At 42.7% G+C, this 13538-nt stretch overlaps 1 protein-coding gene across 1 annotated transcript in view; it reads left to right on the top strand.

Moving 5' to 3' along the window:
* Positions 1 to 13538, top strand: part of MYRFL (myelin regulatory factor like) — a 114327-nt gene that overhangs the window by 44380 nt on the left and 56409 nt on the right. Inside the window, exons 3-7 of the mRNA XM_065888160.1 lie at positions 1856 to 1923; positions 2030 to 2288; positions 3081 to 3172; positions 9494 to 9644; positions 12922 to 13117. Of these exons, the coding sequence (XP_065744232.1) occupies positions 1856 to 1923; positions 2030 to 2288; positions 3081 to 3172; positions 9494 to 9644; positions 12922 to 13117 (766 nt within the window). The remainder of the gene's footprint in view (positions 1 to 1855; positions 1924 to 2029; positions 2289 to 3080; positions 3173 to 9493; positions 9645 to 12921; positions 13118 to 13538) is intronic.

Here is a 13538-nt window from a genome sequence, read left to right as displayed (position 1 = left end):
CCAGGAGGATTTAACTTTCTTATATCATATCCGATACCCACTTCTATCCCCAGCCTCCCAATATCATAAAATTGTATAAGAATTTTTGGTTAGGTTTATATTCAGGGATTACATTACTATCACTGTGTGTTCACATATAATTTACTAAGATTATATTTTCTTTCTTGAGTTTTTTTTTTCTCTGCTTTTATTTGCGTTTATTTGTTTGCAGCATTTGTTCCCGGGCCCTAAGTTTTTGTTTCTTCAGTCTCTTCTAGGATGTCTTTTCTTCTGTGCAACCTCTTCTTCTGGTTTAGGAACAATGTGTTCTTTTTCAGTAAGGATCATCTCAAGGTGGAAGGGAGAGCTCATGTATGGATCCAACCATGAGCTCTGTAAATCCTTCACCGAATCTTGGGAGTTTTGTTCACCTGGATGTGCTCAATGAGTCCTTCCATTTTTCGCCCAGTAGCTCTACAATCTCCCTGGATCTGTTTCTCCAGAGAATAAAGCTTTCCAATTTCTGTTGGGAAGTTGCCAGACTATACAGGTGGGAGAAGTTGATCTAAGGGTCCAGCTGTTCTTTAATTAAACTGTCAATCAATTCTTTCACTTTTAGCTCTACCTTACCCCTGAATTCAGAAACTGCTGGTGATGCCAATATCTTGGTCTTTTCTGGAGTTGTTTTCAAATTGGACAATGTCTTGTTGGTTCCTACATCCCCTCTACCATCCCCAGGCAGCTTTCCCCTTCTGCTAATTCAGTTACCATCCATCCTATTTCTGTCTGTTACTGAAATATGGTCTGTTGTAGTCTCTATTCACATATGTCTTTTTCTGTTTATGCCTCTTTATTCCTTTACTTTTATTTCGGTGGAGTTTTTGGAGTTTCATTTCAGCGGAGTTTTTTCGGTGGAGTTTTTGGAGGAAGGGAAATGTATGTTTTCTATTCCCTTGTTAATAAAAAGTGAATAAACTATAAAGGACCAATTTGAGGAGAAAGCATAAGTTTTCTAGTAAATAATAAAAACAGATTTCTCTCTTCATTGCATGATATTGAAATCTTGATGAAGCAAGAAAAATATGATAGCTTACTCTCTAGCAAGAGGATCAAGTGGAGGATGGTGGTGATTATATATAACTTAGAACCACAGAGTTTCTGAGCCATAAGAAACTTTTCGAACAGAAAAGGTAGGGTTTTTTTGAACAGACATTTTCACACTTTTCTTAGTGATGGTACTCATTTTTTAAAATGAAATTTTACTTGCACCTCAATATATAAAACAGAAAAAAGTTATAAAATATTTCCCCCAGGCATTTAAAATTTTTCTTTTGTAAAACACCTGAGCTCCTTCCAAGAGCTTGGAGATTCCCCAGAGCACAGGTGGAAAACCGTTGCTTTAGTGGTGACATTTTATACTGCTTTAGCCCAACCATCTCTCTGGCCTAAGTGCTTTGAGAATGTTAAGAAGACACAGTACTGTTAATTAAGCTTTGTTGAGCACTCACTGTGTTTGGGGATGTATGTTACGGGCTTTACACACAGTATCTCATGTAATTTTCACTATGATGCTATGAGGAAGGCATAATGATTATTCCCATTTTATAGGTGAGGGAGTGGAGGCCTGAAGAGGTTAAGTACTTGTTCATGGATACACAGCTAGGAAGTGGAAGAGCTGGGACTCAAACCCGGGTCTGTTTGATTCAGAGCTCACTCAACATGACACTGGGCATGTTCTGGTGGGCTTTGGCCCCCAGGAGCACCTGGAACCCTCCCTAGGGGTGCTGTACACAGAGGGCTGCTACCAGTTTGTGAAAAAAATATATAATGATGGAAAAAGTTACAAACAAAAGGAATGCATGTCTCTAATCCTCAGGCAACGCCAGCTCCCAGATACCCCACCCTATTCTGCATCAGACTCCTGCTCTCCTCCACAGGTCAAAGGTGAGTGGGACCCACCTCCCTCCCGCCCGTCTGTCACTTGCTTCTCTTCTTTTTGGACTCTGCATGGTGAGAAAGAGGGGCCTTTCTCACTTGTGTGTTTCCCCAGGTGCGTGCTGCCCGACTCTGACACCTGCCGCCGGGGGGATGCCAGCTGCTTTCCTCCTCTCGGCAGCTGCTCCTGGGATGCTGCCTGCACACCTGCCGCAGGGCTCGTCTGAAATGAGCGACTCTGCACATTCCCACAGTGCCTTTCACAACTGCTACCCAGACGCCCGTCATCTCAGGACCCCTCTGGACCAGTCTGTGTCCTCCCATCTGGAAACTGGTTGTTCTTACCATCTGCAGCCTCTGTGCCACAGTCCTGGGTAAAGGGCAAGATATTTAGTTATGAAAGACCAGCCAGCCCCTCTACCCTGCAGTGCTGGTAAAGAGTGAACTGTGGAGTCCTCTCCAGGAGATGGCAGTGTTGAGACATATATCAGACCCCCAGTGCCCTTGGCTTCAAACCAACTTTTAATCAACAATCCACTGAACCTAAGGCCCTCATTCAGTGGAAAGCTAAAATGTCAGAAATGTATAGGGAGATTCTGGGTGCTGGAGAAAGCACTGTTTGCATTTGCAGCCTCAACTAGACCACTCAAGTGATTTGTGAATGAGCTCTCTGAAAAATATCTGTCAACTGTCTTAATATTCTTTTCTTCTCTTTCCCTTCCTCTCCGCCTTCCCTCTCTTTCGTTCCTCCTTCTGGATCTAGAGGATGGCAAAAAGAGTAAAGGCCATCAAAAACTGTGATAAAATTCTATGTGAAAAACATTTTCAGGTATAAAATATACCCTTAAATTTTAAGTATCTTCTGTCTTTGTCTCAATGAGTCCTCTGCCTTTGGAAATGTTGTCAGTTTATTTTTCAAATAGGTGAATCCCAGATCCACTGGAGAGTGAAAAACTAAGTTTCAGACTAGTAGGGCTCATAGAATAGGAGCTTGCCCGTCTACTCCATGTATCCACCTGGTGTTGCAGACTAGTAGGACTCAAGGAACCTTAACTAACTAGAATTAGTCTTAGGAAGAGGCCCAGAGCAGAGTCCTGGGAAATTAAATTTGATTAACTTGGAGAGAAAAGAAGAATCCTAACCTTATTTTGGGTTCTTAATTTTAGACCCTCATTGCCACCGACCAAGAAGAGAAAGTGCACACAGGCGCTGGAAGACTCCGGGGACTGTCACGTGTGGGCCCACCACTCCAGACCAAGTGAGCCAATCCGGGGCCTGTCACTGCCATTAAATCATGGATTTTTCCCAGCCTTGCAGTAGCCCTACAAAATTAGTTTCTCTCTCATAGAAGGGCAATGATAGGCTCTGGGAATTTATTTCTTCCCTCTTGACATAATGTTTCATGCAGTGTTAGGTAGGGTCCTACGGGTGCTCCTGGGAAGAGATGCCATTGTCCCTCTGGTGGAGATGAGATGCTGGTCCCTTCAGTTTTAGGGGCAATTGTGTCTCAGAGGACCAAGGCTCCAGGCCTGGGGAAGCCGTGCCGTGTGGCAGCACCTACAGGAGCCCGCTGGTGTGCTCGTTGCTTCGTTCAGCTCAGTCCTTCTCCACTCAGACGTGCACACGTGTAACGTGGGGATCTTGGTAAAGTGCAGATTCTGGTTCGGTACGCCTGAGGTGGGGGCTGAGATCCTGCATTCCTAACAAGCTCCCAGGCGACGCCCATGCTGCTGGCTCATGGGAGGGACTCGGAGAAGCAGGACTTTAGAGCAGCGGTCCCCAACCCTTCTGGCACCAGGGACCGGTTTCGTGGAAGACAGTTTTTCCATGCATGGCGGGTGGGGATGATGGTTCAGGTGCTCATGTGAGCGATGGGGAGCCGCAGTTGAAGCTTTGATCACACGCCCGCCGCTCACCTCCTGCTGTGCGGCCTGATCCCTAACAGGCCGTGGACCTTACCGGTCCGCAGCCCAGGGGCTGGGGAACCCTGCTTTAGAGGATTTCTCCAGGGCAGCAGGAAGGTAGAAAGTTGAGCTTCCCTAGCACTTGCTTCCAATTAGCAAGTTCCCAGTAGATCTTTGAAATTCTGGAAAATCATTTTAAGTCTTTCAGCAGCATTATACAATGCCCAAGTGGTCAGCCCCCCTCATTGACATATCATGTTTTGAGCTTAGAGACCTGATCAAGTTGAGAGCAAACTGAGGCTTCTGAGCCTGAAGGCTTGAACTTCTGAATCTCCAGAGTAAACGCTGTGACACTTGTTAGGGGAAAGGAGAATCCTCCGTGCCAGTGCTATTAGCCACTATAAATACTTAATGTAGGCAGTGAGAATAGTGCCCCAAATACAGGGTACCAAGTCATATCTCTTTTACGCCCAGGCATCAGCTTGGCAAGGATCCAAGGTTTCCCTCTCGAGGCTCCCCTCCCTCTGTTGTCCCTACACTCCAGGGGTTTATGCTGCCTGGACAGGAGGTGCCCGTGGCTTTCTCCCCTGCTCCGGTTGCTGCCTTTGCCCTTCACAGCCACACGATGAGAGCTGGCCCTCTGTGTCCTGTGGAGCCTGCTGGTCCTTTCAGGGACGTCTGGCCTCAGCTCCATCATGGGCTGTGAGGGTCCTTCAGTGGACAATGACTTCACGTGGCCTTGTCCCACAGATCGTCACCCCCTGGGCATGCTGTGGTAGCACTGCACCGGGCATGCAGCCATTGTATAAACCAAACCTCTACTGCCTTCTTATCTTCTGCATGGATCCACCATGGCCGGCAGCTGCTTGACTTTTCTTATTCAACCTTAGAAACGCAAAATGCTAATTCAAGCCTTGTTTCTGGATAATGTGGAGCTCTCCATCCACCTTCCTGTGCATGGTTACTCTAATTTCTTCAGGTATCCCTGCATCCTGCCTGCAGCTTCTTTATGCTTCTCACATACAGAAAGCTGGGTAAATTTCTAGCCAGATGAGGGACCCATCTGTTCACTCTCCCACAGATGCAACAGCTCCCTGAGAGTACTGGGCAAGTCACCCAAACCTTCCAAGAGTTTTCTCATCAAACCAGATTGCTCCTCAAATTCTCCTGGCTATTTCAGAGTTAAGCTCCATCCTGTGAGGATGTTCTGTGGCTTGTCCCTAGAGAGGGCATTGAGAACAGCCATAGAAAAGTAACTGAAATGTTCCAACAGATAGGAAATCTTGCATCCCTTGTTTAAATCCTATTCAAAGGTCACTGAAAAGCCACCTAAAGATAACTGGCTCCAGACAACAGTTCCAGAATGAAAAATGAGCAGGTTCCCAGGGGAATTAAAAAAAAAAAAAAAAACAATCCAAATGCCATGTTTTCAGCAGAAGTTTTCCAGTGGAGAACTCGTATTTGATGTTGCAGAGGCCAAGGGTTTTATAAAGGTCCTGGGGAAATGGGTAGTGGAAGGAGGGGCTAGTCTTATGGGCCGGATTTTGATGGGGGAAGATGTTCTAAATCAATGAGTAAGACTTTTCCAGTGACCTTTTCCCCAGCAGTTCACTTTGGACAAGGATGCCAAGAATCCCTTTTATAAGGATCACAATGTAGAATTACTGGGTTGCTGGGGGCAAATGTAAAATCTTGCCTAGAGAGAATGTAGCTGCTGGGCAGGCTCCTGCCAGCTAGCTGGTTCCTGTCCCCCCATGGTCTGGACCCCAAATACAAGAGGGTTCCTGGTCTACCTGATCCTAACTCTAAATAAAAGAGGGCTCATAGCTTCATATGGTTTGAACTTCCAATGCATGAGGGTTTTTCAGCCCCAGAGTCGTAGCTTTTGGTCCACAGTGAGAGGTGCCTGGGCTGAAGTCACACTGTAGAGTCAGGAAAAGCCTCATGTCTCCAGTAATCGGGGACTTTTCAAGCCTGACTTTTCTTGATTATCAAATGAGAATCACAATTTCTACTTCACCCATTTCCAAGACTTTTAAAAAAAGTAACGTATAAGAAAATATTTTGAAAGACATTCAAATGCAAGCTGTGAATTTTCTCCAGAAAGTTGGGACTTGGGCAGTTTGCTACCTTCATACTTCTGTTTCTCTCTTCTGTTACATTTTCTCAAGAAATCCTCACTGTAGCATGAAGAGAAGAGAAGGTTTGAATCCCATCTCTTCCACATAACAGCTGTGACACTGGACTAGTTATTTCAGGTCTTTGAACCCCAGTTTCCACATTTGTTAAATGGGATTAAGAATCCTTACCTTGTAACCACTTTATAAATCTGTTTGGCTGCATCTACTAAAACATATCCAATGACCCAGTGATTCCCCACCTAGGAATATACCTAACAGAAGTGTATACACATGCCCACTAAAAGACATCCCCCCAAATATTCATAGCAGCACTAGTTGTAATAACCATAAACTTAAAATAACCTAAATGGCCATCAAGGATAAACTGTAGTATATTCATGTAGTGGAGTACTATACAGCAATGAAAACGAACAAACTACTACCATTTGCAACAACAATGAGTGAATCTCATAAACATGATGTTGGGCAAAAGAAGCCAACACATAAGAGTACATATCATATTATACCATTTCTATAAACTCCTCTATGGTTTGGATTTCAGAATAGTGATTATTCCTGGGCAGGAGAAAGTAGTGACCAGAAAAGGGCATGAGCGCTTCTTCTAGAGTGCTGGAAGTGTCCTATTTCTTGATCTAGTGGTAGTTACCTAGTATAATTCATTTTATAAGAAAGTATCAAATTGTGTACTAATGATCTGTGTACTCTCCTTCGTATATATTATAGTTTAATAATGAATGTTTATTGAAAAAAAAGGGATCCTTACCTTGAAGATGAGTTAACGAGTTCATGAGAAACTATGCCAAGTGTCTGGGACAGTGCCTGCAGCACAGAAAGCACACAGGACCAGTAGATATCATTATTATTATCATTAATCTTGAGGTCCCAGATTGCCATCCCTGGGGCTCACCCGCTGATAGCTAGCTCCCAGGGAAGCCAGGACTATGTCAGTCCTATGGAATGGCTGCCCCGAAAATCTTGCTGCTGTGATGGGAAAGGTCTGGAAATACCTTTATCCTTGAGGACAATGTCCCCTACCCACTGCCCACCCTCCCTACCAGCACTTGGAGGAGTGGCGCTGACCTTTGGTTGATTCCCCTGGCGCCTTACTGCCATACTTGAGTAGGAAGGGGTCCCAGTTAGCTGGTATTCACTCAGGCCCATGACATTAATTATTTCACATTAGATAGAGTTACTGTGGAGGCCAAGAACAGAAGTACTTGCCAAGGCTTGTTAGGAGTAACTGAGTCACCTGAGTTGAAACAGATACGTGTGATAGTGACACTGCCGCTAATACTAACCAAAGGCACCATTGTTTAAACTCTTACTGGTGGCAGACACTGGCTAAGCACTTACCGACCTGACTCACTGAATTCCTTCCACAGTCCTGGGAGGCATCATATTGTTACTCACATTTTGCAGGTGAAGAAACTGAAGCCTAGAGACATGAGACCATTTTCCTAATTGTGTAGCCAGTACATGTAGAGTTGTGATTCAAACCCAGTTCTGTCTGATTGCAAACTCCAAGCTCCTGAACTTCCTTTATCCTCTCTCCGCTGGAGGAGGGAGGAAGGAAAGATGGAAGAACTAGTTTCTCCCTTTCTCTGAACTTGGTATAAGTAGGCAAACCATGGAAGGTTTTTTGTTTGTTTTAAAAAGCTTTTGAGCCAGGTAACTTTTGGAGGAGTGAGGGCATGAAGAGCTACTTGCATTGCTGACCTCCTGTATCCTTTTTATTTTATTTTGGCTGCGCCGGGTCTTAGTAACCGCACACAGGATCTTTTTTTAGTTGCGGCACGCGGGCTTCTTAGTTGTGGCATGCGTGTGGGATCTAGTTCCCTGACCAGGGATTGAACCCGGGCCCCCTGCATTGGGAGCACAGAATCTTACCCACTGGACCACCAGGGAAGTCCCTGACCTCCTGTATTCTTAGCTGGGAAAAAGTTTTTCAGGATTTTCAGAAAATCCTTTTCCAAAACGGTTGTTTACAAAACCCCCAAAACAGATGTTCTGCTTAGGTGACAGGAAATAGTGATACCCCGAGAAAAACACAATTTCTGTGACATTTGGGACCCAAAGTAACCTGAGGCAGCTCTGCTGTTTACTTAAGAAGTCCTCAATAAAAGTATAAAGAAAGAAAGCTAGGTGAGTGAAGGAAAAACCAGACACATGCCCCTGCATTTTCCAAGCTGTGGGCTAAGTGCACATGCTGTATAGAAGCCGGTGTCATATCCCGTGTTGTTGCTTACAGCCGACACCTGATCTTATGTACACACACTATTTCCCTTTCACTCCTGATACCAGGCATGAGTAAAGGTAGGGGAGCTCACAGAAAAGGGTAACAGCAAACATCCTAATGGAATTTACATAAACTTCTGCGGTTGAATTGTACCATTGGGTACAATTAGACAAACTCAAATTAGACAAACAACTTGCAAGGATTATGCAAAAATAGTGGCTTGCACTTGTGAAATTGCTGTTATTGGACCATTTTTGAATACAAAAGTAGCAATTTCATATAGTTAATACTACCTTCTAACAAGAAATTCTGTTACTTTATCTTGGTATTAGCTTTGAAAGTCCTTTCGCTTGTATTACGATATTCTCTCTGCTGTGTGATGTGGCAAGATGGGCAGGACACCTGTTTCAATTTCCATTTTGCCGCTGAGGGAATTCAGACGCTAAGTGAATAAATAACTCATCTAAGTTCAAAAAGTAGAGACCACAGAATCTTGGTGCCACAAGGGACCTATAATAGATTAGAGCGTATTGGTTGCAATTAACAAAAACAAAGAAAAAAAGGACAAAACAAAAAACAAAAACCCTCAAACTGCCTTAAGCAAAAACAAAACAAACAAAAAATCAAAATGAGGGGCTTTACTGGCTCCTGTAACCCAAGATTTAGGAGTGGATCCCAGAACGCAAATCATGCCATCAGGACTGGGTGCCCTTCACTCTCAACTCTGCCTTCCGCTGTCCTGGCTTCATTCCCAGACAGGCTTTTCCCTCATGTCCCAAAATGGTGCCAGCAGCTCTTGGGGATGTGACTTATAGGTTCAAACCTCATGGAAAAGAATCAGCATCTTTGAACCCGTCTTCCCTAACGTGCTGAGATCCACTTTGCTTGGATTGAATTAGGCCATGTGTCTACCTGGTGCAATTACTGATGCAAATAGTGAATGCTGTAGTTTGATCAATCCTGCGTCCCCTACCCTCCTCAGGCTGGGAGTGGACTTCACCTGAGTCACACAAACTGGGAGTGAGGAGACGCCATGACAGAAATAGGGTAGATAGATACTGAGGGAAAAGTTTCTGACAAGTGCTTGCCATGGCACCTTAGAATCACTGACCCCAAGCTGCTCATCTTACAGATGAGGAAACAAGGCCAGCCACATGCCCCCTGCCTCCCAACACTTGTCACTCCCCACACGGTCCCTCTGCCTCATACATGGCCTATGCATTAGCTCCACGCAGCTGTCTGTGAGTCTAGGAAAAACAGCCTTGGAGGAAAGATTTAATGCACTGATTTCTTTGCAGTGACAAGTAGGAGTCACAGCAGCGAAGTGCAAGACCACGACAGTGAGAGACAGAACATGCTGCCTGTGGACCAGTGCTCTCCTGCTTTGAAGTGGCAGCCATACCGAAGCGTTCCTTGGCATAGTTTATTAAACAGTCAATATGGAAAACTGTAAGTGGCCTTAGGAACCCTGTGCTTGGCTGGAGAATGAGGGGAGAAAGGCAGTGCTGACTCTCAAAACTAAAGCCAAGTATTTGAGCTTGGATGCCACCCCTGATCAAATGGGATGCATCAGTCAGAAAGTGTGTCTTACTCCTTATATTTTGCATTTTAACAATAAATAGTTGGGTTTCTGGCCTTCAGGAATCGAGACCTGTAATTCTAACTCATAATTTACCCACTAAATGATGGAGGAAGAGGGAATCTTTCTGAGATCACATGCCCAGTTTAAACTAAAAGCTGGAAAATGGAGATTTCCCAAATCATTAACATTTAATCCTGCAGTTAGTTAAAAATTCCATAGAATAGTTTTGGGGGGCCACATTAAATTGTTAGCTGCCCCAACATCTACGCTGCAAATCAGTATTGTCAATTTATTGTCAATACAGCCTGCAGCAATCACAGTTGATGGTGGCTTTATATTTAGAGACTGAAATCAAACCATACAAAATATCCTTAAACTGGAAAATTTTCATCCTATTCTTATGCCATTATAGTTTCGAGACATAAATGTGGACTTATGCATTATTGCTCTTAAACATCCTTCAAGCCTTCTCTTTATTCCTTAGGATATAATTTACCTACCCAACTCTTCTAGAATTTTCATAGATTACAAATGCCTTCTTGAAACACTGAAGCGTGTTAATGGTTAAAGAATAGGATTTTCAATTAATAAACATAATATGAAATGAGGAACGCTGGGCTACAAACTTGAGGGTCTTCAGGGTATTTTCCAAACTCAAATATAGCTTCATTAAGAGCAAAACTTATCACTAGGACTTTTATGTTGGATGAACTAGACAGAAGAAATCTTTTCCCTAAAATCTAAGGAGTTAAACAGACTTTGGGTGTTGGTATGTTTAATAGGAGACAAAAAGAAGCAAGTTGCTACTTGTTTCATTGAAATGTCACAACTTGTATCTTTGTCACTGTGTGCAATAGAAAGAGAAAGGAAGGATCCATAGAGCTTGGTTTTGAGTCAGCCTTCATTTGATGAGTTTTTGGCAGTTCTTCCATATTCTATCCTAAGTACGAGTACCAAGGTATGAAACTGTCACACATATGCACAGTATTTTAATTGAAGCCTATAATGCTTCCTAGTCTGTATGTATTTGAGTTGATCAAGTTTTCAAGGCAACATTTATCTCTCTTCTTACTCGAGTAGGTTTTTTAAGTTTATTTGGACAGCCAATCTATGCTCCACTGATCTGGAAAAAAAGGAGAACACAAGTAGTATCAACTCAGAGGTGTAGAGGCAGATTTATTTTGAAGGCTTAGCCGTAATTCACTTTTCTTAAGCAAAAAAGGAAGGCAGTATTCTTCTGGATTAGAACTCAGGCCATCTTGAATTCACTACTCACATCATTGAGACAGAAAATCACTTGTCTCTTCTTAGATTATTATGTCTAACTTGTTACAAAAATGTCATTTTCCTAAATAACCTAAAAGCAATAAAGTTAGGGGATTAAAATTTTCTTACATCTTTTTTTGGGGGGAGTGATATTTACAACATGTGTTAAAAAGAGCTTTAAAAAGGCCAGTTTAGTTGACTTTATAATTAACTTTTGATGTCAGAAACAGAATTGCTACTCTTAGGTAGGTAGAATAGTTTCTATAACCAGAGATTTGTGTTTAAGATTCAGAATACTCTTCAACTGTGTGTGTTGATTCAGTTTCTGCTTACAGCTGTCCCTCAGTTTCGGGCTAATGCTCATATATGAGCTACAAATCTTACCTTCTTTCCTTAGAGTTTTTGACAGTGAAACATGGAAGATCACAGAAAGATATTTCCTTTTATTTTTCTCAACCAAGAGAGTTCTTACTACCCTCTGTAGTAAAATGTATACAATTCAATCCATCCAGCCTTTCCACAAGCAAATTACAGATTAGTTCTAGAAACCTGAGTCAGTATGAAGTTCCCAGATGGCATAAGACATGTGGTCTTTATCAAATCCTTCATTCAGTGGCCTTTGCCTTTGCTGCTGGTGGGCACTGTGGTTGTCGGGCCTTTGATCAGCTTCTTGAGGGTAATCAGTGACCTAGTGAGTTGATCCATTGGTGAGGTGCTTAACTTGCAAAGAACACAAACACTCTTTTCCCAGGAGACCCATTCATATTTTCTGTCTCTGAAATTAGAGGAAAATTTAGAAACTCTATGTTGTTCATTAAATGGCAGCCATCCAAATTGAGATCCCAGGAAGCAAAGATCCACAGAGTGACCGAGAGCTAGCAAAGCAGTTAAGTACTGCCCTCCTCTGTGTGTTATCTGAGGAAGGAGCTCCCTTCCTGAGGAACATTTAGGAAACTTGATGCATTAAAAATCATCAAGATATGTTCCATATCTATAACGCATATGGAAAAAATTACCAAAGGAGTTTTCAACTTTTATATTTTCTTCTCTACTTGATAATGTTACATGTTTAATAGGTTTTATTTTTACTAACATTTAAAAGTATTTAAATAAACATATAATACACAGAGCATTGCTATTGAAAATGATTTGATAAAACAAATAAAGCAAGAGTCTGATCAGCCATCCCACCATCATCCCATTTTTTTTTTTCTTACAGGAGTAAACAGCATAGTAGGTATTCAGTGCTATTATCAGATCAGGAAGATAAAAAGGAAATGACCATACTTTAGTGAAAACATGTTTACAATCAGTAGTCTGACTGGCTCTGGTTACTTTGGTTTAAAGCTATTGCTGGCAGTTCTGACCAGTCTGCTTTTTTCATATGACTGCCAGGAGGCTGAACATTCATTCATCTGAGTGATATGCATTCATTCATTCGTTTGAGTGTGGCGTTGCTGATGAAATTGGAGATTTTTTTTTTTAAGGAGGAAAGAGATGAATTCTATCCCAGATATTTCATATGTCTGATTAATGTACTAACTTCTCAACTTCTAGCCTACGTCTTTCTGTTGTACAGTGGAGTCAAATTAGAAGTCTAGGGAGCACGAGGGGAAAAGGCAGGCTGAGGAAACAATGCTTCCATTTGGCAGGAATTGTGCTTCTTCCTCCTGAACATAAAAAGCTGGGAGAGAGCCAGCTGTACTCCGAAATACTATTTTCATTTCCTTGGTGAAAATTAACGAAATTGATTAAATATAGCAACAGGTACTTTCCACAATATATTTTCCAGAAATGGTTGTATCATTCATATTGTTCATGAAAGAAAATGTGTAGAAAATATTTGTAAAACCGGTTTCTTGCTTCCACTTTTCATAGACCTGACATAGGCTATCGAGTTGTTACAGACAAAGGATTTAATTTTTCACCAGCAGATGAAGCTTTTGTTTGCCAAAAGAAGAACCACTTTCAGATCACCATCCACATCCAAGTTTGGGGAAGCCCAAAATTTGTCAAAACCCAAATGGGTCCAAAGCCAATAGAAATGTTCTACTTGAAAGCTTTTGGGATTAAGGTAAGTCTTTTATTTAGTTCAGTTTAATTCAGCCAGCATTTACTAAGTGTTCCAGTTGTCTGTTGCTGCATAACAGTCTATCCCCAAACTTGGCAACTGAAAATAATCAGTCATTGATTTGGGTCACATATCTGTAACTTGGTCAGGGCTTGGCTCTGACAGCTCATCTCTGCTCAGGAGTCATCAGCTGGGGCAGCTCATCTGGGCCTGGATCCAGCTTCCAAGATGGCTCACTCACATGTCTGTCAAGTCTGTGCTGGCCATCAGCCAGGAGCTCACAGGGGGCTGTAGCTGGGAGGCCTTGGCTCTTCTCCATGTAGATTTCTCTGTGGGACAGCTTGTGCTTCCTCACAGCATGGTGAACGGCTTCTAAGAATAAAGGCTTCAAGGCACAGGAAATGAAAGCTGCCAATTTCTTAAG

The sequence above is a fragment of the Phocoena phocoena genome, chromosome 11 (genome assembly GCF_963924675.1).
Source record: "Phocoena phocoena chromosome 11, mPhoPho1.1, whole genome shotgun sequence".
NCBI lineage: Eukaryota > Metazoa > Chordata > Mammalia > Artiodactyla > Phocoenidae > Phocoena > Phocoena phocoena.
Note: the sequence above shows the minus strand (reverse complement) of the source record. Positions and strands in the feature narration are given on the sequence as shown.